At 43.0% G+C, this 23,483-nt stretch overlaps 1 protein-coding gene across 5 annotated transcripts; it reads right to left on the bottom strand.

The window, feature by feature from the left end:
• Positions 1-2,381: 2,381 nt before the first annotated feature.
• On the bottom strand, positions 2,382-22,261 carry REEP2 (receptor accessory protein 2). Of its 5 annotated transcripts, none has more exons than XM_074916454.1 (8): positions 22,149-22,261; positions 21,854-21,926; positions 15,218-15,294; positions 13,702-13,822; positions 13,039-13,152; positions 12,522-12,669; positions 12,061-12,218; positions 2,382-10,117 (listed from the first exon to the last, which is right to left on the bottom strand). In XM_074916454.1, the coding sequence occupies exons 1-8, from the start codon at positions 22,178-22,180 to the stop codon at positions 10,043-10,045; spliced, it is 798 nt and encodes a 265-aa protein (XP_074772555.1). In that variant the 5' UTR covers positions 22,181-22,261; the 3' UTR covers positions 2,382-10,042. The 5 variants fall into 5 exon arrangements, with proteins under 5 accessions (XP_074772555.1, XP_074772557.1, XP_074772556.1 ...); XM_074916456.1 differs by having other exon boundaries at positions 2,382-10,110; positions 12,051-12,200; XM_074916455.1 differs by having other exon boundaries at positions 12,061-12,200.
• Between the last annotated feature and the right edge of the window lie 1,222 nt (positions 22,262-23,483).

The raw sequence follows: 23,483 nt of genomic DNA, 5'->3' as shown, positions 1-23,483 counted from the left end.
CCCTGACTACCCATTTTACTCACTAGCAGGGCCCATGGAGGACCAACTGTTGGATGATAAACACAGAAAATTCTTCTCACGGCCCATTTTTATCTCGTCATTTCACCCACCCTCTGTATCTGTTGTCCACACAACAGGCTTTTCAGTAAGGAAGCCAAGTTCATGCTACCTGCCCTGCAAGAGTGCAATTATTCCCTCACCAATCCACTATTTCATACCTAGGTGTAGTAGCTATGTAGTACTGACTCAGCATTCATGCTTCTACACATGCACCCAGAAACAGATATTCATCATCCTCTAACCTCACACATACAAATTCTTTCCACCCTCTGCCCTCCCCAGAAGTTATTTGCAGCTGTCATTTAGGTAGGTCTCCTGGATGTGTAACAGTATTTGATTCTACAGTGATCTGTACCTGCACGAGTGAAAAGACCACTTAACAAATACACTTTGTGATATGAATCCAAGTCCTCAGAAAACAGCTGGGAAGTGGACACAACCTAACTGAGAAGCAACATCTACATGAGGAAATAAAGCCAAGACAAACCAGATTCTTAAAACTTGCCTTGAGTTTTACATGGCAGAAACAGTAGGACTCTGTATTAGTTTCCATACCTTTATTCAACAGTGGAGAGGGGTAAAGTCAGAAGACTAAACACATAAGACAGACATGGAGATAAATTAAACAATTTAGGAGCATAGTTTGAGAAGATAACAAAACAACAGCCTTTTAAAGAAAAATATTCACAGGTATCCATAAGAAACTGGGGCAGAGGGTGGGAGGAAACTATGTAAACTCAGTAGCAAAGAACAAAAAGCCATACCTGCAACTCATAAACCTATTCTAACGACACATGGAAATTTCAATTCAAATTATCTGAGACACTTATCTGTCAAAATAAATTGGAAGAGTGAATAAGTAAATTCCAGAACCTCTCTCCCCCACCCACATCAATAACTAAGCCTCTATCAAAGCAACTTTTATCTAGAGGTGCCACCATATACTTGCATTCAGTTATGCCTGGAGCACCACTAACAAGAAATCCATATAGAACAGTAGCAATATGCAATATTTAAAATTTAGTCATTGGATGATGGTTTATTTTGTCTTGTCAGCTACTACAATCTTCAGCAAATTGACACAGCCTCAACAGACACAATATAATAAGCTTTTCCAAATATGCTTTAGCCCCAACAAAGGGGCTGTATTTACAGGTTCATGACCCTCATGCCTTGGAGGGGAACTCGGCCAGGAAAGCTGCTTCTAGCAGAAATGTCAAAATAACTGAGAAGGGAAATAAGGATTAGCTGCCACCCTGTGGAATGAAAGCACATCTGCACCGATAAAACCTTGGTATCATACTGGGGAGAAATGGGAAAAAAACTACGGGTCCTTTGAAACAGGAGAAAATTAATGAAAGCAAAAGAGCAAGATACCAAAGAGATAATACACGATTTTCTTTAACAGTCTTCACAAAAGAGAATGCAAAAAGATACCTAGAAAGAGTCTGGGTAACAAAGCAAGCATATGACAAGATTAGGATGCCTCAAGGTTTCTACATTTAAGTCATTATACTGCAGCAAGTGACTAAACTTTTAATACCTCTACCAAAAAGTAGTGAAAGAATTCAAACTCCCTCTCCCCAAAAAAACCCAGTAACCCAGTCATTTAACATCACCGTGCTTCAGAGCATGGGTAAAAAGGTGACAGTGTCAGGAAGAGGCTTTTCCAATGTGTGTGTTAATTCCAGACTGCCCATGGGTTGGCAGGGAGACTGAGCAGTATCAGAGACCGGAGACTGGAGTAGTTGGACCATTTCAGTCTGGGATGGCCTTTTCTCTATTATCCCTTTTCTGAGGCAATAGTGTTTGAGCACTGCAGTGGCTCCACTGTTCAGTTACTGTATTTCTGTGGCAAATACAGAATGGTCACAACAGCTGGATTTAACAAAAAATTGTTTTTTAAATGCAGTTTAGATTCTATTTAATTCAAGATAATCGTTCCTCCAAATTAGCAAGTGATAGCAGCAATGCTGCAATTTCCATTCAGTTGCTAGATTCCCCAATAGGGCCTAGGAAAAAGAAAGCTTGGAAAATTATGTGATTTGGTTTTGGCTAAATTTATATGCAGCCCATTTCCTTATAAAACTGACATTGAGTGTTGCTAGTAAAGAGCCTTTACATTAGGTGTATGCTGGCAGACATAGACATTCACTAAATACGAGTCTTAGTCATGAAAGCTCATTCCTACCTCCCTCAATAATATATATTCATTTGTTACAAGTCTTTAAAGCATTACTGTTTCCTATAATGCAATAAATGCTCTTGGCGGTCTCAACTACATCAGGGCAATCCACAACTCACTGATATTTAGCACCTGCCTGAAAGTACTGTTATTTATTTAACTCTGGTTATACAATGGAAAAAAAACCAGAACAGAAACATACTGATTTTTTTTTTTTTTTTAAACAAAGTCTGACAATAAAGAAACCCCAGCCCTATGCTGTATTCTACTTATTTTTTCTATAGTAACCTCCTGGTATATTCTCTACCTTCCTTCAGTCTGTAAGTCTCTGTCTATGATGTTGCACATAAAAGACACCCTCTTTCTCAACATAGGAAACAATCTCAGCCTGTCTCATTATGTTCCTGTTAGGATTTCCATATATTTTGAGATGCAAGGTCTGACACACTATATACCTCTTGTTTCTTCCTATACAACCTTCTGGCCTATCAGCAACTCTTCCCAGTTTTGTGTTATCAGCAAACTTGCTGAGGGTACACTCTGCCCATCATCCAGATCATTAACGAAGATGTTAAACAGGATTAGATGCAGTATTGAGCCCTGGGGTGTGCTGCTAGCTGCTGGCCTCCAATTAGACTTCCTGAGACTGATCACCACCCTCTGGGCCTGGCCATACAGACAGTTTTTTTATCCACCTCACTGTCTACTCATACAGTCTGTACTTCATCAGCTTTTCTATAAAAATCTTATGCGAGACAATACCAAAATCCCTGGTACCCATATGATCTTGTATGGTTAAGAAATAAAAGTCTGCTTTTTCCTGAAGTGCTTGCACCATTAATTAGGTTGCTGACTTAAAAACAAAAAAACCACCACCAATAAAAGACAACCTGTCTGTTCTTGAGAATGCTATCTCTCTGTTGCCATGGTCACAAATTACCATAGTAACCATTAGATACATCTGTATTTTTAGATTAAAATTGCTTCTATTTTCACAGAGTACAGATCAAATTGAAAGAAACTGCTCATTCTTATCAGGAAATACTACAAACTTCCGTGTATAAATTAGAGCAACACTACTGAGTACACAAACACAGAAACTGGTTAACTGCAGAAGGGGGGGGGGGGGGGGGAAGGAGTGGAATAAATCACAAACATTGCCCTTCACAGAGCCGCTTCCTGCAGCTAGAAAACTGTTTAAATGGAGAACACAAAGATTTGAGAACAGTTATTCTCTAACACTATTGTCTCAGCAAGCCTCACTGGAAAGTGGCCCAATCAGAGAGCCCAGAAAGCTTAAATAGCCTTTTTAGTCAGGGGTTAACTGCAGCATTACTTCATATTTCTCCATTGGAGCCTCATTTTATTCCCTGCCTCTCCCCCACCCCTTCCTAAGCAGGACCTTCCCTCTCATACACAGGAAATACTGACGTTCAAGCTGTCTTAATTCAACTGTTTCCAGAGAAGTTTCTGCTCGCTCCTTTTCAGGGATTGTAGGGTTATGCTTATACCCTCTGATGGACAAAACGCCATTCACAACTCTCCCTGTGCCTTACTGCCTTTAGATCAGCACTGTGCTAACTGGAACTGTCATGAAAATGTTAAATCAAAATCAAGCATCGCTACACAGTCTCTCATTTCGGCACTTCAACAAAGTTCCTTCAGTCATCCTTACCTAGCTAGATCTGTCTCAGCTTCCCCATCTTCTTATCAGGCTTTCACTCAATCAACAGTTTCGTACATAGTACAGCATGGCTGAATTTAGACATGAAGTCACGGTCATATGTCAAAATTAAAATTTCATTTATCTCTATGTGACATTCACAACATTTGAAAAATAGTCTAACAGAGGAGTTAGAAGTGAAGAGTCCATCAACTCAGCACTTTCCCAAAAAGGAAGCAGCATGAATACAAGGTTTGTATTCAATACTAGGTTTGAAGATCAGGATAATTAACCTCCTAGTTTTATGAAGTCCCCCAAAATTTTCAGCTTGCTTTCTTTTTGGTAAGTTACTGTAAGTATTACTTATGGTAAAAACTCAGTTCCCTTGCATGTAAAAATTTTATATGCTTGTCATCCAGCCTGACTCTCCTCCCCGACCCGCTGCAAAGAACATGACTGAATTCGCCCTCTTTGATAAGTCAGTATAGCAGTGCATTTCTACTGCTGCCACAGTCTCCTACAGTCGCAAGACAGTTATATATTACAGAAGACTTGAACTCTTACTCCTTTAGAGTTCACTCTTGCAGCCTTTCCACAAACATCTCTTCTAACATTATTTGGCTAAATGCAGACAAAATAGTCTTGTCCAAAGGGTCTGCAGAAAGCACATTTCAGCCAGAACCCACTTTAAGAAAAGAGAAATACATCAAACTATGCTGTTGGCAATAGATGTTCAGATTGCACCTGGGAATCCAGCCTTAGGCCTTGTTGTGAGAGTCACTGTATGATTCTAGGTCACAGGATTAAATAATGGAGAAAGGCTAAATTTCAGCTCTAAAAGATAGTATTTTTCATATCTCCACAGTCAGCAAAATGGAAGTAGTCCCTTGCTTAATAAGAGAAAACGTAAGTAACATAACTGGGTCATGAAAGGAAAGGAGCTGAGAAACAGAGCAAGAAGTAACAGTTTGCTTGTAAGGGGTTTATGAAAAGGTTTTAGGCACAGAAGCAGCAAAGACCTAAATTAATCTGCAAAATTGCAGAAAAAAACCCCACCAAGTTGCCACTCTTTCTCTTCATATTATTTTGATTCCAGTTCTCATCGTAATTAGAGCTCTGGAAAATCTGACACTGAATTTTGGGATTCTACAGATAGCTGTGTATATGAGCGTAGCAAAGTCCAACATTTGGTTCATCCAAAAATGTAGGCTTTGGGGGGAGGGGTAATTTACCAGATGAATGTATCCTCTGGAGCTCCCTGCTGGCGCTTCCTCAGCATAACACACCTACTATAAAGTGATGTGAGAAACTTTATAATCATCTGGTCCTCCCTGCAGATCAGCTGCCTGCTGACGTAAAATTCAGACTTTATTGTTCTGAAGTGATGAAAGGTTCAAGAATCTCCATGCATGTAGCTCAAGCCCAGCTTAGAAAGGTAAGACACAAAGAGGTGCTGTAGGAGAGAAATCAGGCTCTAACCTGTACAGCGCAGAGTTTAAGTATTGCTTGAGGATCACAAAGTCAGCAGTATTTTCTGGACAACTAGTGTACACAGCTCATTTTCCACTCTATCTCACAAGACAGGTTTTTGGCTGCTATGCAGGTTTATTGCCTTTATTTACTGTTCAAACCAACTGTTCTCACAAGTTACTCTGCACACCTCTTAAGATCTCTTCTGAAGCCTCTAGGCTTAATACCTATAAATAACCTAAGACCGAGTTATGTTTATAGTGTCTTGTAATAGTGCCAAATTCCAGGTGAAAGGTGACCAGGAATCCTTTCTCTTCAGTAACTAAAGCACATCCCCACACAGCATGCTCTTAAACATTACATTCAGTAGGCTCCAGACCACAAATAGCACACGGGAACTCCTGGCAACTGGCTCAGGGTAGCCCTACCTGAGCAGGGAAGGGGCACTAGATGTCGCTTCCAACTCCAATGACTCTGTGAGCTCACAAAGCTTCAGAATACTTTGCTGGTTTTCCACATATCTGACTTTACAGGGCAACTCAGAAAGCAGCACCACAAGATGCTTCAGCCAGGTGGCACATTACAAATCCTTAGTGGGTAAAGCAAGAGAAGCTGCAGTACTGATCAGTTACACAGAGAGATGTGATTCAGCATCTCCCAGCAAGCAGCAATGTCACAATACAGCATCTCCATCAGAAAGAAGGATAAAAGGGTGGTTTTTTTCAGTGATTCTTCTCTTAGGCAATAAGCCACACTTTCCAGCATTACATGCAACTTTGGAAGACAGATAGGAACACTCGGCTCAACAGCTGCTCTCAAGCATACGATGACACCTCACAGTTAACATGCAGACACAACGCTCTGTGCAGATCAGAGAACCAGCAGAGTATTCCACAGTCATCCCACTTTCCTCCTAAGGCACTATATTTCCTGATGATTAAGATGGCAAAGAATGAATAACAATTTCTGGAAAGTTGGGGTTCTCCAGAAATCTTGCTTTTGAAGGCAGAAATTACTTGGCCATATATTGTGAGAGTCATACTTCCAAGGGGGATGTATAAAAAAGAAAGACCAGCACTGCAAAAGGATAATGAATGGAACTCAGTTCACTAAAACAGGGGAAGGTGTAGCTTCCTCAGAAAAAGCTTTGCAATTTTAAGAGCACCAGCATCCCTCTCTAATACACCCTCTACCTACCAAGGAAGTTAAAACCTAGTCTAAAAGAAATCAGTCGCCCAGACTTGGAAACATAAGGCTGGAGAACCAGAAACTCGATGAAGAACAGTAAGAAATGAAGATGTTCAGCTGAAGTGTAAGGTTTAAAACCTGACAGCAGTCTCTCCTGTACCTTCCTATTTCTTACCCACCATGAAGGATACTGCCAAGCAAGAAACCGTTTTCCCTTTTATGCAGCAAATCCTTAAGTTTCTCACATTTCACTATTTTCTTTTCCAGCAGCAGAACACTGACTCATAGTATTATACAGCATGGATGTACAACATTTCTTTACAAAAGGCAGTCATGGCTTCACGTTATATCTCAGGTGCAGGTATTTTAGGATAATTTTTGGGCACACAAAGTATGACACACACATACCATGCCCCTAGCTCCCCCCCGCCCACTTCAAGTATCATTTTCTTTTACTGGTTTCTCTTTGTGCCCAGGTGTATTAGGAAAGGGGTATAAACACTTACTGAATACAAGGGGTTCTACTGCTAGGTGAAGATTTAACCATTTGCTTAACTGCACAATGAAGCCCACAGATGATACTGAAGAGAAATGACATTCCAGCATTTCCTGCTGAAAACACTGAATAACAGCTGATAAAAGCATTTTATCAAAACAGCACATTCAGCGTTCTCATTAACAAGAGAATTTCTATGCAAGACCATGCCATCCAATGCAGAACTATATCTAGAAACTCACTAAGAGATCACATGGGTGGTGGCAGATCTGCAGAGGCTTTGATCAAGCAGAGCACAATCTAGCAGTCACATTTGTACTGGAAGAAGAAAATAGTGTCTATGCTAAGACATTGTTCTTGCTCTGGGTAAGTTCTGCTGCTTGGCATCATCAGCTTTGTATCATACACTAGATAATAGTCCCTGACTCTGCTCCAGACTCTCCCTTACAACCAGAAGTCATTTAATTTCCTGCACAACCAAAGTCAGAGTAAGACTGACCCATACTTACTCACAGGCTAATGACATCAAGTATCAATGCTAAGTAAGATACTCAGCGCAGGACCTAGCTCAGGAAGACAAAGGTAAATCCAAATGCCAAAACTGAGTCTTTAGAGATTCCTCCTGTGCTGCAAAGAAAGAAGAGTTACTACAAATGAATTGATTCTAGAAAACATTCTGGAAAGTCACTGTATGAAAACCAAGTAATCCAAGGCTATCACCATACATGTGCAAGGTAAGAGCATGGAGATCAACATAAGGGGAAACTAACCAAACCTCGGCTTCCAAATCAAGTCCCTCACAATGATTTAAATAAATAATTTGCTATGGAAATGTTTAGTTAAAGGAAAAAAATTTTCAAGAAATGTGCTCATAGAGGTACTTGGTGTATAGAGAATAATGATTCTATCTTGTTCCGTACAGCAAAAACTAGGACAGCAATTCCTTACACCTGAATCTTCCACATACTCAGTAAAAAATTTCTATCCCTTGTATGGAAGAGGGAAATTTCCTTCAGAAGCAGAATTCCTGCTCAGAACATGCCTTTGCATGTACTAATGAGACACACACAATGTCTGTTAAACTAAAAATAACAAAATACTTGCTTTTCTTTTGTGCATCAAGGATTTTCTACTGGCTTCTGCATAAGGCCTTGTGGATAATTTAGGACAAGTATTTCTGGCAGGATGGAAGTTTCTGGCATGGGTCTGTCAGGACTTCAATTTTTAAAAGCTACAAATAAAAGTAAAAACAAATTGGTTTCCTAAAATAACTAGTCAATTCATAACAATTTCTCACCAAGACAATGGGAAACAAGAAAAAATTCAGTCCTGACCTTCAACTTTACAAACTTTTGAAGGGCTATTCTTTAGGACAGAAGTACTTATGGAACTTTACTCGCAGAAGTGTTTCTATACATTGTCAACAGCAAAATACTGGGCAAACACAAATACCTGCACCTAGAGCTAAGAATGGTCTTCAGTAGGGAAGGAGGAGCCAGGTTCCTTCCATAAGTAGTTTTAGTAAAGATTAAGACCATCAAGTACTCATTCAGACAACCAAGCCTATAATGGTGGTCCCCCATTATAGATCTCACCAGGAACTCTAACTCATAAATTCCCACTGACCCTGTTGGCCTGCCTACAAGGGATCTTCCCTCAATGTTCAACAGATTAGAACCCAGCATGGCTTGGCATGATGCGAATTCTCTCTGCAGCTCTGCAGTTTCACTCCTGCAATACTACATTCAATGTAGTTCTGTCCCAAGTGTTACAAATTGCTCAAGCCTCAGGAATCTGATGAACATGGCACATGGTCAGACAGAAAATTTGTGCAAGGGCTCCAGTAGGATAAAGCAAGAGGACTGACTGATCAGAGTATTGTGCCCTACTCCCTGCTTTTTATCCCCCATAAATGGAATCCTGGAATTAGTGAAATTCATACATCAGCTGTTTATCAGTTCTCATGCCCTGAGGACTGGATCTCCTAAGGCTGAGAGATAAGGGCTTCTGAAATTCTCAAGTATGCTCACAGGCTATACTGAACCAGATTCTCCCCAGTCATCTGCTAGAACAAAAGGATTTGTCTGTAGTAACAAGCATCAGGTTGACATGATCAATCACTAAATGGCAAAGCAACAGTCTCCCTGCCAACTTTTCCCACTGCAGGGGACTCGCCTCATGCTGATGCTCTTACAGGAATCAAAGTGAACAACAGAACCTGAAATAAAATTCAAGCAGCTTCAAGAAGAGCCAAAGTCTTACAGATGCCCAACTTCCCTTCTCAGTATTTAACTCTCACAGATACCTGCACCTACTCCCTTGCACTCAGTTTTTCAGTTATCTCCCTTCACCTTCCAGAAATAATGAAATAAACCCCAATCTCTTCATCTTCCAGTACTAGTAACAGGAATCTAGCATAATCCTCCCGTGAGCTAGTCCTCTGTGTTCAAAAGCACTCAGCATACACCATTTCAGTCACCTTCTCAAAGGGGATGGACATGACAGGTACAGTCCATTCTTAAGGAGGATGAATCATGGTGGGCACTTCTTAACAACACACCGCTGCAGAAGAATACCCAGAGCAAGATAAGACATCTTAGGGAGCCACCCACCCCTGTGGAACTCCAGCGTCTAATATTTTTCCAGCTTCTGTGCAATGGATGTCTCTAACCCTAGTCAGTTCTTCCAGCAAAGATTCTCCCCAACTAGGGTTATACAGTGGGAATTCCAAAGCAACAGGCTATGTACAGACATATCAGCATTCCGTCTGACAGAGAGATGAAAAGGAGAAAATTCCTGAGGATGTGTATCCTCTACTCCATTTTCTGAATCCCAGCCTCCCCCTTGCCTTGGAATGAGCTCTACAAAGCAGTATCTGTTATGTACATGAATCTCGGCTCCCTTCCTTTGGGGAGTTTCCCCTCAAAAGTGACAGGCAAATCCCGGAACAGAGACAGGTGCTGGGGAGGGGGAGGTCTCCTTAGGATGACTCGCCAGAAGCAAGGGAGCCTGTAGTTTTCTTCTTAGGGCGGGCTTTCACACTTCTTACTGGAAGCTGAGGAGGAAAAAAAAAAAAAAAGAGGCATCTTAGGTTAGTTTAACACCTAAATGCTTAGCAGAAAGATACAAGAACGCAGAGTGAAAATCGGACAAAACAACTGCAAGATGATGACCCTATTCACATCATCTGTTGTTTCAGAACGGCTACTTATCCATTCCATTTGGTTTTGGTTAACAAACAAACCACTCTCAGCATATCTATCAAATAGCAACCAGAAGAGGAAGACATCCTAAAACTGGACAAGTGTGTTAATAAATCCAAGTCAGCTGTCTTGACAAAAGATTAGACATAGTGAGATTTCTAACTGATAACATTCACATAACACTTCACTGCTGTAACTTTTCTGCTTCTTGAAACATCCTGGACTAATTTGCATGCTTTACTCGAGTGTCTTTCATTCTAGATATTGGCAAGAAGAGTGCACCTATGATCTACAATGCATTAGGTCCTTCTGGGCAATCTTGAAGGTCTCAGCCAAAGACCTCCTACAATTCCTACACCTGAATTGAAGATCCAAACAGAGTGAGCATAAAACCCAGTATGGCTGCAAAGGGCTTTATCAGAATTTCTGTATTCACAATGAACAGCACAGGAAAGTCATTAGTCTTATCACAATTTCACATTAAAAATTCCTTGCTAGGAAGCTTGGAACCACTTGTTTCCCTGCTCCTGTCTAATATGCTACAGAAGAAAGCAGAGGGATCAACTCAGAAGTAAACCTTGGGAATTTAAAAAAGATCCAAGCTGATTTTAAATGCATCTTTAGACATACATATCCATCCTTGGAGATACTGAAAAGCTATCTGGGCATGGTCCTGGGAAACCGGCTCTAGATGGCCTTGCTTGAGCAGTGGGGTAGGACCAGATGATCTCCAGAGGTCCCCTCCAGCCTCAACTGTTTTGTGATTGTTACAAAGAATAGTTAATCACATGCAAAGGTGTCCTGTACACTATAAAATCAGGTTAACAATACAACTTAAAATGATGCTTTAAGCAATTACTTTCCCTCCAATTACTTAATTTAGCCTGAAAAGCTTGACAATGTGAGCCAGTCATACAACACTATCTTACATAAAAATAAAAACAAAAATTAAGAGTCCAAGTTGAATCAAATAAATAGGACCCCAACTTCACAAAAAGGGAGAAGCATTGTATTAGGTATAAATCAAACCACAAGAAACATTAAAATAAAAGTCAAAACCTGGAAAGCAGCACCTCAAAAAGCATGTTCTACAGAACACACCAACAGCTGAAACCAGAGACTGTTAAGCTAAAATGGCTCCTGGACAAAACTGCATTTATTTTCATGTACGGTTTGTTTTAATAATAATACAGGCAACTCATGTCCCATCTGAATGGCTGTAAATATCCTGGATCATCACATGGACACATGGAGGGGACAGCTTAAGAGTGGCTAGTTACCCAAAATTCAGGACAAAACCCTGGGGTAGAGGGGAGTTGGGGGGTGGGGAGTGGTGTGAAGGATGAAATTACATTTTCCCCATATCTAATATTCAGAAGTCCAGGAAGGCCTAAGAGGGTATAGAACCGTTGCATTTTAGATGAGGAGAAAGTGGCTAAACGTCACAATAGTATTATATTACATATTTAGACTCCAACAGACAGGAGAGAGGATATAGTCAACAAAACATACTAAAAATATCTAACACCCCACCTCCAACACACAACCTGAATGAAAGCAAAGCTGGGTCCTGGCTTACGGCAGAGTTTCACAGGCATGATAAAAATACAAAAGCTAGAAACTAGTATAGCAAGTAGACAGCAAGTCCTCTGATGTAGGACTCAACTAGCAAAGACTTAGTCCAACACAGTTTATTCAAACACCTTTTAAATGCACTGAGACCACAAAGCCAAAGCCTTCCAACAAAGCTCACAAATCAATGTCAGTGCTGGAAATAATTTACACAGCACCTCACCTCAGCTTTCATCATCTTCTTAGGAGTTTTGAGACTCTGGGTACGTTTAGGAAGTTTGTCTCCTCCATCTTCATCTGATGGGTCTGTTCTGGTCTCCAACAGGGTTCCATTAGACCGCTGTGCCACACTGCTCTCCTCTCCTGAGGAGTAACAGGAAGCTAAGGAATAAGAAAGTTTCAGCAAACACTTTTGAAAAATCACATGATGTCTAAAATGGCCCATCCTGAAGGACCACATGAAAGGGAGATGTCAACAATCCTTAAGAGGGAGAATCCAAACAAGTACAGGAATGTGTTAGCAGATGGGAAGTGACTAGGGAAGACAACGCAACTTCTCCCAGATAATTTGGAGTCTCACGGTCCTTCTGAGACCCAATGCATGAAAAGTCCAGGGAACCAGCCCTCCCCTCCTGGCTCACCACATGAGGCTTCACACAGTGGCCCAGCCGGGCTGTTCTGTACCTGAATCCTCAATTGTTTCAAGAAGACTCCCACCAGAGGGGTGCAGCTGTGGCTCATGGCCTCTCATATGCACAGTATCTTCATCCCGTATCAGAGTGAGATCCTGCATGCTGAAACTTCGCAGCTTTTCAGACAAAACTCCCTGTCCCTAAGAGGACATAAAAATTAGGGTCAAGGTCACTTCACCTTCACCAAGATCATCTCACATGGGATCATTCAGAAGAAGAGGAAAGGTGCCCTATTCCCAACTGGGGTACTCTGAAAAAAACAGAGAAGGGAAAAAGAAAAGTATGCTCCCAAGACCAACAAGGAAGAGGTTAAAGCAAATCTATTCCACTCTCCCTCTACTTTTCCTAAGGCAAAGGATGGAATTAACTGCAAGGCAAACTGGAGGAAAGGCAATGTCGACTGGTGCCAACAAGTACCAGCATCCCTAACAGACACATAGCACTAATTGCTGGCACACAAAACTAAACTGCTGGGGAATTCCTGAATGTTACAGAAGGTGTTGCATTACCTTTGCAGCTGCAGTAACTGCTGCATTGGCAGCAAGGTTTAACCCTCTCTTGCCAACTCGCATCATGGTTTCATAGCTCTTGTCACGAGCCTGAGTAATGTATTCATCAATTTCCTAGGAAGGCAATGTGGAACATGGCATTTAGCTCCTTGTTACAAACATGATCAAAGTCTCCCCACCATCACCCTTAAAAACCCAAAGCTCATCTGGAAGCTTTTTTCCAGGCTATCAGCATCTGCTGTCATTGATCCTGTAACTGCACTTTCTCTGCTACTTACAGAAAGCTTGCTTAAAGTATGCTATTTCAAAATGGTAACAACTGAAACAAAGCAGTTGCTTATACAGACAATGTGAAAAAACAGCATAGCTACAAAACATGCTGCTCCTATCGTGATTCAAAGAGCTTAACTACTGACAGTGGCTGTAAGGGTTCATGACGCTGGGTTAGCCAAACGTGCTTTCTAAGCATTAGGCAAACTACTGGCTACATCACAATCTTCAGTAAGCTGCAGTATGACATTGTTGTCAGAGACAAAATCATTCTACATCCACTACTGCCAGCACAAGCACGATTCACACATTTCAGTTTTTATTGTGGCATAACTGAGTCAGAAGTCAGCCAGCTCCTAGCTAGGTCAGTATCTTCTAACAACAAGTGAGTACCTTCTCCTTATTGGAGAGCGTTGGGTGCACAAACTTCCTGTAGAGGACACTGGAGCCCTTGGTGTAAGGGGAGAGCAGCCAAATCACAAATGCAATTTTCAGCTCGAAATAAAAGGGAAACCTGAGAGAAGGAGGGAAGAAAAAAAACCAGAGAGAGAGAGAGAAAGATGGAGAATTGGAATCAAGATCAGCTCAGAGACAGATGGAGATAACTTGTAGAGAGCAGCATAGGCAGAAGGAGCAAAGGCAAGATAAAGGCTTGGAAACAAAAGAATTAGTATAGCAGAACCCTCTTTGGAATCCTAGGACATACCTTCTTCGAGTCTCATTTAGTCTTTCATCCATAGCCATGAAAACTCCATAAACAGGGCATCTCTCAGCCCTGCAAACACACCAAATTACAATCTGATAGCTACTCTCATCATCCTGAACTTGGTTCAGAGAGTATCCACTGGATATTAATACAACACTAGTTTCCCTTTCATTTTCCAAAGTTTTCAACTATGTATCTCAACAAATCTCAAATTCCTGCTAAGGCTGATGGCTCAGTTTCTGAAACTTCCAGTGGTACTCCCCAGATAAGACACAAGAGGAGCATCAGTGTAAGTGAAAAAGAGCAGGCAGCGTAAGTCTGTCATCTCTAACCCTTACAGTAAGGTCTCTGGGAACATGCAGTAGTAGAGATCAAAACAAGTGAACGCAAACTTCCTATTGTCTCTATTAGCAGTAAGAGACTTCTGTTTTCAGTGGTCCATTTTCAGTAGGTAAACAAGCCAAAGCTCTTGTACTTTTTAGACCTTTGTCTGCTTTTCAAGGCTAATACAGGAAGAGGCAAAAGTGCTGAGCACTTTTGTAAGGCCTGTGTAGCCACTTCACTTTTTTTAAAAAAATGCAACTCTTGACAAGTATTCTTTCAGAGATGCATGCACTAAAGCAATGAAGAAACAGAAGATATTCCCTTCCAAAGGTTCAGTTGAAGACATGCAACAATGATTTGTCATTTTTGGAGGCTTCCATATTGCCAAGCATGACACACAACACTGAAAGGATTAAGAATCTGCTTCCCCCAACTCCACTCCACCCCAGCCCCGCTAGTGTTTCGTCATGCAGAACACCACTTGGAGCACAGACATGCATCTGAGCTGCCCCTCCACACAACAGGCTTGCAAAGCAAAACAGGTTCCTTCCTTCTACCATCTTTTTAAAGTGTCTTTTAGACCACTGTTTCTCAAACGTTACCAGTTCACATTAACAGGTTCTCAAAAATACTTTGTTATGAATGAAGATCCTCTCACAGATACTGTGTATTTATCGTAACTGTTTGCAAGCACAGGAGATGAAACAGTTAAAACAGCAGCTACTACACACAGCATCTACAAACCTGCAGACTCTTCATAGGGATTGAAAACCCCTAAAGGAGAGACAGTTTATGCTTAGCATCCTAACACTACTCCTCTTTTCTTTAAAAAAACCACAACAAACCCAACAAAAAAAGCCATGCCACCAAGGGACTCACCAAGAAAGAACAATGTCTGTGAGTGTTTCTGCAGTGGTAAAAAAGGCAAACACAATCCAGTACATCATCCACTTCACCTGCAAAAGAGCAGTCACTCAATAAACGTCCATCAGAAGCCAGAAAAAAGCAAAATGTCTTCTCAGTAAGAATGACTCATCATCCCCACACATTAAGGTGAATTCAACAACAAGGCAGCACATATAATCAGTAATGGAGAGGGTCATATACCAAATGGTATGTTACAGTTTGGGAAAACATGTAGGATTAATGTGCTCAGATGTGCAGGATAATGCATACAGATACACTGATGAATGCATACCCTTGTAGCAATATCGTGATGCAACACTGTTAAAGTCCCAAATAAGCTATCTAAAAAGAGTAAGCAGTTCACTTTAAGAAGTTATAGTCTTTCACATATAATTATTGTAATAAATACATACACATACACACATATGCAAAAGTTTAGTTTCAGCAGCAGCCCTGTATTTTCTCGATTTAAAGTTTTTTTTCTTGGGAAGAAAAAAAAAAACAACAAAACAACATATACAGTATTTTGTTTTAACTCATTAATAAGCATTCTTTGCCTTAATCATTACTCCCAGAACTTACATAAGCATTTCTCATTTCATTTTAAATAAAGGCTCAGTAAGAGAGGTAAGAAAGCAAAGAGCAAACCTTCTTGTTTAAGGTCTTGAGTACATTTCACAAAGTGTACTTTGTGCTATTAGGGCACATCTGTATGCCTATTGTCTATCTCCCTGCTCCCTCACACCTTTCTCCGGAGTAGTAGGTATTTCCTTCAAAGCAAACAATTTGAATTCTCCCCTAACACACACTCAGACTCTGCTGTTTTAGTAACAAGTCTCTCAACTACAGGCCAATTATTGCTAAAGAGAAATCAGCTGCATTATAAAAACTGCTACCCAAAAATCTCCTACAGCAGAAGAGTTAATGTCTTATAATAGAAATTATCAGTTTTCTATGCTGTTAAGAAGTAAAAATAAATGCAAGTAGCAGATAAATGCAAAGAAGAGGTCACCTTTGCTAAAAAGCAACTTAACAGTCTCAGTGTCATCAAGAATGGGAAAAGAGAACAAAACTGAATCAAGGAAATTCCACACATTAAAACCATATATTAATCCATGTATTAAAATTACACAAACAGTTTAGTGACAGTCTTTGTTACAGCAAATGATGTTATAAAAGCAGTTATCTCCCCAAACTTGCATGTGCTGGAAAATTTGTTGATCTGTTCTTAAAAGACCCTCCAAAACTTTCTAAAAAACCCATTAAAATTCTGCTCCAACCCCTCCAACAGAGTGGATGGTTTTAAAAATAGTGGTTCATAGCCCACCCAAATTATTTCCATTTTATTGTGCAATTTTTTTCACAACAGAAGGTAGAAAAACTTGTATTTTATGGCACTCTCCTGGTTCTGTTTTAATTTTCCTTGTATCATCAGTTTGGAAAGGACCAGGAGTCATTCACTTGACTTCTAAAGCAGCTCTATGAAACAAATGGTTAACTATTCAATGCAGCAATATAAATCAGCTCTTCTGTGAAAAAGTGTGTGAATAACAACAAATCAAAGGTGGCCAGCAGGGATCCCAATGGGTGAGAGATTTCAGAGAAGCTACATACCAGTAAATTTTACTTAAGTATTAGGCAAAACAAAGGCAATAATAATACAAGTAATTAGCAGATACATATATGTAACAGAATAAGGAATATGTTTTTTGCAGAAAAAATTTAAATCTCACAAATGTAGCAGAATTCTTTGGTTTCCACAAGCTCTTGTTACAGTGCTTCCCTTACAGGCAGGGTGTATGGAGTTTCTACAAAGTTTCCAACAGGCCTAAACATTTAAAGAAACTAAGTTGTCAAGGATAAAAAGGAAGGGACTCTTGAGGATTAACAATTGGTTAAAAGAGGGGAAACAAAGGATAAAAATAAATGGCCATTTTTCACAATGAGGAGAGTTACCAGTGGAATCCAACAGGAATCAGTGTTGAGATCTGTGCTGCTCATCTTCATGAAAGATCTGGAAAAGGTTGCGAATAAGAAGATGACAAATGTGCAGAAGATACTTTTCTACCCAGGGGTTCAAGTATTAGCTGACTGAAGAATTCAGAAAGGGATCTATACTGACTGATCTCCAGCTGACATTTTGTCACCAAGTGTCATTAAATACCAAGTAATGAACTTAGAATGTGCTTTTTCTTAGTGAAAACCATTGTAGTTACGTAAATTTGCTCATGCCACTCGGGAGCGGTCACTGCAGACAGCCTGATGAAACCACTCTGCTAACAGAATGCTCAGGGGTATCTCAAAAAGGAACCGAAAGGACATTTTTTTTTGTTACTGTTTAAATAAACTGCATGTTCACATCTTTGATACTGGACACGGGTGTCTCTGCCATCTCCTGCCACCCCTTCACTCTATGCTCTGCAGCCAAAGACAAAAAGAAATATAGCTCTTAAATAAACCAGAAGGATCCTACTTCTAGCCCTAGAAGTCTTTGAAGTGTAGATGACCAGAAACTAGAAGACCAGAAAGCAGAGGGGAAGAATCACTAATTTATTTTTTTTTTTTTTTAATGACATTTGCAATCCATAAATTACAAACACCTTCAAAAACTGAAGTTCAAACCAGGCTATATTTTTTTATCAATCCATTAAAAAGGAGTCAGGTCTTTGCTGCTCAAGCCGATGACCACGAACTTCAGCTAAGTGCACATATGTAGTTTCCGAAGTTGCACCAAGGACCTAAATGAATTCAGTAAATGTAAAAGCATAATTGGAATGTAGATTTGACCAAAGCTGAAGGTGATACATAGAAATAAATTACTTTTAAAACAGTCTGAGCTACTAGAAGCAGTTTGTCACAGCTGCTCAAGGACTTATATATATTTATCATGGTGGGGGAGAAGAGCAAGTTTTCAAGGTACTCTGATGCCACTGACTGACTGCTTGTGGTAGCTTGGTGTGTCAGCTCCATCTCCAACACACTACACTCTCTAGCACAGACACACCTGCAAGACCTTTCTCACCCACCAACGCTGGTTCTTAAACATTATGAGCAAGTAGTGGTACACAGACACAGGTGGCTTCAAAAACGTGCAGCACAGCATCCAAGTTTTCCACTGACTTTTCACATGAAGAACAGTTTGAACAGATACTGTCCCCCTTTCCTGTGTTTAACAAAATTGTTTTTTCTCCATCTTTCCACTTATGTTGAGAAGGAAGAAGCCCTCCAAATATCAGTGAATTAGGCAGATAATAGTCCAACATCTAAATGGTTGTATTTCTGATGTAGTCCCTCTTAAGGAGAGATAATTTATATGTAAGATCAGTTTTAGCAGTTCAAATACATTTTCTTGAACTAACTCCAGTATTTGCACTGAAAATAAAAACAAGATAAAATTTTCTGCTGCAGCAATCCAGAAGTATCTACTTCAAGAAAACTGTATCAGTGAAGCATTAAACAAAACCCCAAAAATGAATGCCATAATTTTCCACATCAGCCCTAGTGGGGCTTACAACCAGGTGATTTGTTGATACTGTTGTTAAGACAGCTTTATGATATTCAAGTACTGCATCTCATTTCTTTTTTCGCCATCAGATTAGGGAAGTCTTACAACAATTTAGGTAACATCTACCAAAAGAAAATCAGATCAATACAATTTTTACATTTTACATTTATGTGCCTCAACAGCTAACCTACCCACTGAAAATAGGCAGGTTTTTACTGTAAAGAATGCCTACAAGTCAAAGACTCCGTATTTACCAGGCCTTTGAGCTCTAGAACAAGCATGCTATAGGCTGTTTTAAAAAATAAGGTGTTTTTTCCCCTCAAGTTCTCCACAAACCAATTTAAAACTCTCAAATATGAGTCTGTCTTAAAATTAACACAGATTCTGTAACTGGAACACATTCCGTGACACACACTTATGAGCCTAAATAAAATTCTTGGTAAAAAAATACACATTTCGTGCAACAAATGAAGGTCAAAGGCAATTAGAGAAAAAGAAGGCCAGAGAAGACAAAAGTAATACAATACAACTTCATACATAACTGCAAAGATAACTATGAAGTCACAGGATCATGCAATTATTCAGTTACTTTCATAGAACCACAGACCAGTTTGGGTTGGGAGGGACCTTAAAGCCCATCCAGTCCCACCCCCTGCCCCGGGCAGGGCCACCTTCCCCCAGCCCAGGTTGCCCAAAGCCCCGTCCAGCCTGACCTTGAGCCCTTCCAGGGAGGGGGCAGCCACAGCTGCTCTGGGCAGCCTGTGCCAGGGCCTCACCCCCCTCACAGGGAAGGATTTCTGCCTTAGATTTAACCTAAATCTCCCCTCTGTTAGTTTAACCCCGTTCCCCCTCGTCCTATCCCTGCCCCTGATGACGAGTCCCTCCCCCCTTTCCCGCAGCCCCTTTCAGCCCCGGGGGGCCGCTCTAAGGTCTCCCCGGAGCCTTCTCTCCTCCAGCTGAACCCCCCAACTCTCAGCCTGTCCTCACAGGGGGATTCTTCAGTGCCCCCAAGTATCTTCTGGGCTCTCATCAGGACCTGCTTGAGCAGGTCCACGTTCTTTTTATGTTGGTGCCCCAGAGCTGGACCCAGCCCTGCAGGGGGGCCTCACAGAGCGGAGCAGAGGGGGAGAATCCCCCCCCCCTCGCCCTGTGCCCACCCTGCTCTGGGTGCAGCCCAGCACACCGTTGGCTTTCTGGGCTGCCAGCACACGGTGCTGGCTCACAGGCACTTTTCCGCCCCCAACCCCCCCAAGTCCTTCTCCTGGGGGGCTGCTCTCCATCCCCTCCTCGCCCAGCCTGGGTTTGTGCTGGGATTGCCCCAACCTGTGGGCAGGACCTTGCCCTTGGCCTCGTCGAACTCCATGGGGTGGGCCCGTCCCCCCTCTCCAGCCTGCCCAGGTCCCTCTGGATGGCACATCCCTTCCCTCAGCGTGTCCCCGCACACACAGCTCGGTGTCAGGGGAAACTTGCTGAGGGGCCTCGATCCCACTGTCCCTGTCCCCAACAAAGATGTTAAACAGCACTGGTGCCAACCCCGACCCCCAAGGACATCACTTGTCACTGCTCTGCACTTGGTCACGGAGCATCGACCACAACAATTTGAGTGTGACCATGCAGTCGATTTCCATCCATGAAATCCACGTCTCTCCAAGTCAGAGACAGGATGTCATGCAGGAGAGTATCAAATGCTTTGCACAAGTCCATGTAATGACTCCAGGTGCCCTTTCCTTACCCACCAGCACTGTAACTGTCACAGAAGGCCACCACATGTGTCAGACACAATTTGCCCTTAGTGCAGCCATGCTGGCTGTCATCAATCGCTTCCTTATTTTCCATGTGCCCCAGCAACATTTTCCAGGAGGGTCCCCTCCATGATCTTGCCAGGCACAGAGGTGAGACTGACTGGCCTGTAGTTCCCCTGGTCCTGTTTATTTCCCTTTCTAAAAATGGGGATTATGTTACCCCTTTTCCAATCAGCTCCTTTCATATTTTTTTTCACTTTCTAATGTTATTACTAATAACATTCAAAGTTCAGTAAAGCTCATCTTACTTTATCTTTAATATTCGCTCAAAACACTGTATCAGTTATCAATGCCTCCTAAATAGTCACATTTCAACTTCTCTGCTGAGACTAGTATTAAAAAAAGCCCAAACCCAAAACACCTCTGCCAGATGTGGTTTGCAAAGCTGTCCACTATGAGTAAGACTCTCACCTCAGCTAACATCTCCTTCAAAAAACAGCAGGCTGAATTTTAAGCCCACACAACAGAAAGGTCTAAGCAGTTCTAGAGGACTGAAGCAGCACGAGACAAAAAAGGACTATACCCTGCAATATTTATTGTTGATGTGTTGTTTTGTAAGGATCAAACAGAGGCAGCTGGATAAAGAGCCTCAGACTGCACCACAAAGCAATATTGATGAATTATATCCTATTCACCCATGTTATCTCTCTTCTCCATCAGGTTATTCCTGGCTCCAGATAACCCGAGACTCATCCCAAACATAAACCAAGTAGCTCTTGTCTCCACTGATCAATTTAGAATGCCCCTTCTCTACAAAGGTGACACTTCACACCATTAAAAAGCATTTGGTGTTTTAAATACAGTTAATGGTAACAATGGTGTTGACAGAGAGAGGTAAACAATTCCAGAAAAGGAGGAGTATAAAGTCCTGACCAACAGAAAACATCGATCACAAGCAAGGCTGATGGGATGACACAAACCAAGCAAGATTACTCAGCCTTTTGGAAGAAAACAAAAGTAGTGCTGGAAATGCAGTAAAAGGGCACAAAATAAGGATAGAGTGGAAAACTTGTCCTGGACTTTTAGGTGCTTCCAGGATGCAAAACGCTTCTTCCCCCGCCTTCCCTTCCTCACCCACCATCTCTTGAGAAAGAGCAGCCCCCGGTCACGGCGAGAAACCGCCCGATCCGTGAGGGCCCTTCCCCGGCAACTCCGACCGAGGCCGGCGGGGCTGCGGCTCCGGCGGGGCTGCGGCACCGGCGGCCTGGCCCGGCCCGACGCGCCTGCGGGCCCGGGGAGGCCTCGCCCCGGTGACGGGCCGGGGGTGCGGGGCAGCCGCCAGCACGGCGAGCCCGTACTCACGTATTCCTTCACGTTTTTCGTCTTCACGGCCTTGTAGGAGGAGTACGCGGGGTAGAGGGTGCCGAAGATCAGCCTGCGGGGAAAACCGACCCCTCAGCGCCGCGCCCCGGGCGGGGCTCGCCAGCCCCCGCCGCGGCCTGCGCCCGCCCGCCCGCCGCTCCCGCGGCAGCGCTGGCCCCCACGGCCACCCCCCGCGGCGCAGGACCGGGAGCGCCGCTGCAGCCCCGACAAGAGCGGCGGCCAGGCCCCAGAGCGGCCCCGCCGGGGACGGGCCCTGCGCGGCGGCCGCACTTACACCACGAGGCGGGAGATGATCCAGGAGACCATGGCGGCGGCGGGAACCGGGGCGGCGGCGGGACGCGGCGCTTAACGGGCGGTTCCTGCAGCGCGCGCAGCCCCGCCCCGAGCGCGGGGGGAGCGGCCGGCGGCGGCCCCGCCCCGGGGCCCCTGGGGACGCTGCGGAGGAGAAAGCGCAGAGCTCGGGGCCGGGTCCCGGGAAGCACCCTCCGCCGGGGCGGTCACGACCAGGAAACGCCGCGAACGAACCGAGTCGCTGCATCTAAACCCGTTTCCGAGCCCCGCGGCTGCCGCCTCCGCCCGAAACCGGAAGTAAAAACAAAACCGCTCGGGCCGGGAGCGCGGCCGCCGTGAGTCACCCCCGGGACGGAGGCGGCCGGGCCGCTTCCAGGAGAACTCGGTGCTGCCGCGGGCTCTCACTCCGGTGGAGGGGCCAAGGGCGGCCCGGCTGGGCCAGGGCCACGGCCCGTGTTAGGGGGGGGTGTACCGGACACCGCCTCGGTTTCACAGCTCCAGCACCGCGAGGAGCAGCCGTCTCTCCCCTGTCCCTCCCCCCGCGGGCCTGCACGTACAGCCCAGGCCCGAGGGATCCCGGCCCGCAGGTCTCTGAGTCACGCAGATGACCGTTACCTAACCCACTCTGGAGTTGAAAAAATGAACTGATTTGCTAGAGAACTATTGTGGTTCTCCAGCTAACCAAAAAAAAACCCTGAAGGATGGCACTACGGCAAAGTCTCATTACTTGCCAAATAGCTTTTATGAAAACAAAAGTGACCAAAGAAGGAGTTGGAGCAAAACCAAAGAGCTGCTAGGGAAGAATTTTCTAATGAATGCATGAACTTCAGCACAATGAGCAATGATGAGAATACAAAACACGAGCAGCTTTCCATTCCGTGTAAGAGCTGAGAACACCAATGTCTCTACAGACAGTGACAACAAAGGTTTTGTCAAAGTCTGCTTTTTTTTTTGGATATGAATGGCCACAAAATGATTGCATAAGGGGCTGCACAACTTCTACCACTGATGGCATAAATGACCTACAAAGAGAATAAAAGGAATCTGCTCTCACACATCCAAGTAACACCAACACACCCAATCTTCACCAAAATAATTCTACTTCTACCAGCACTAGTTTCATATCAGAGACCAGCACGGCAACAGCTCTGGCACTTGAATTATGTGTTTGCACACAGGTGAGTGAAAGATGAAAACAGAAGAGAGAAAATTCAGAGGCCTGGTGAGTGCAACGCGTGAAGACTGTGGGAGTGCTAAATGACTGCAGCAGGGCTCAGTGGCACCTAAATAAGATGTGCCATTGTGTTTTAAACCATTT

Source organism: Athene noctua, chromosome 12 (genome assembly GCF_965140245.1).
Source record: "Athene noctua chromosome 12, bAthNoc1.hap1.1, whole genome shotgun sequence".
NCBI classification, from domain to species: Eukaryota; Metazoa; Chordata; class Aves; order Strigiformes; family Strigidae; genus Athene; species Athene noctua.
The sequence above is the reverse complement of the archived record's forward strand: the minus strand, read 5'-3'. Positions and strand labels throughout refer to the sequence as shown.

Excerpts from the sequence above, each read along its gene's own strand:
- REEP2 (XM_074916454.1), bottom strand. The coding sequence starts at position 22,180 with ATGGTCTCCTGGATCATCTCCCGCCTCGTGGT. Across the intron at positions 13,823-15,217 it reads ACAGACATTGTTCTTTCTTG|GTTTCCCTTTTATTTCGAGC; the intron begins GTGAGTCCCTTG and ends TCCTTCTCTCAG. Across the intron at positions 13,153-13,701 it reads CGCTCTCCAATAAGGAGAAG|GAAATTGATGAATACATTAC; the intron begins GTACTCACTTGT and ends TTGCCTTCCTAG.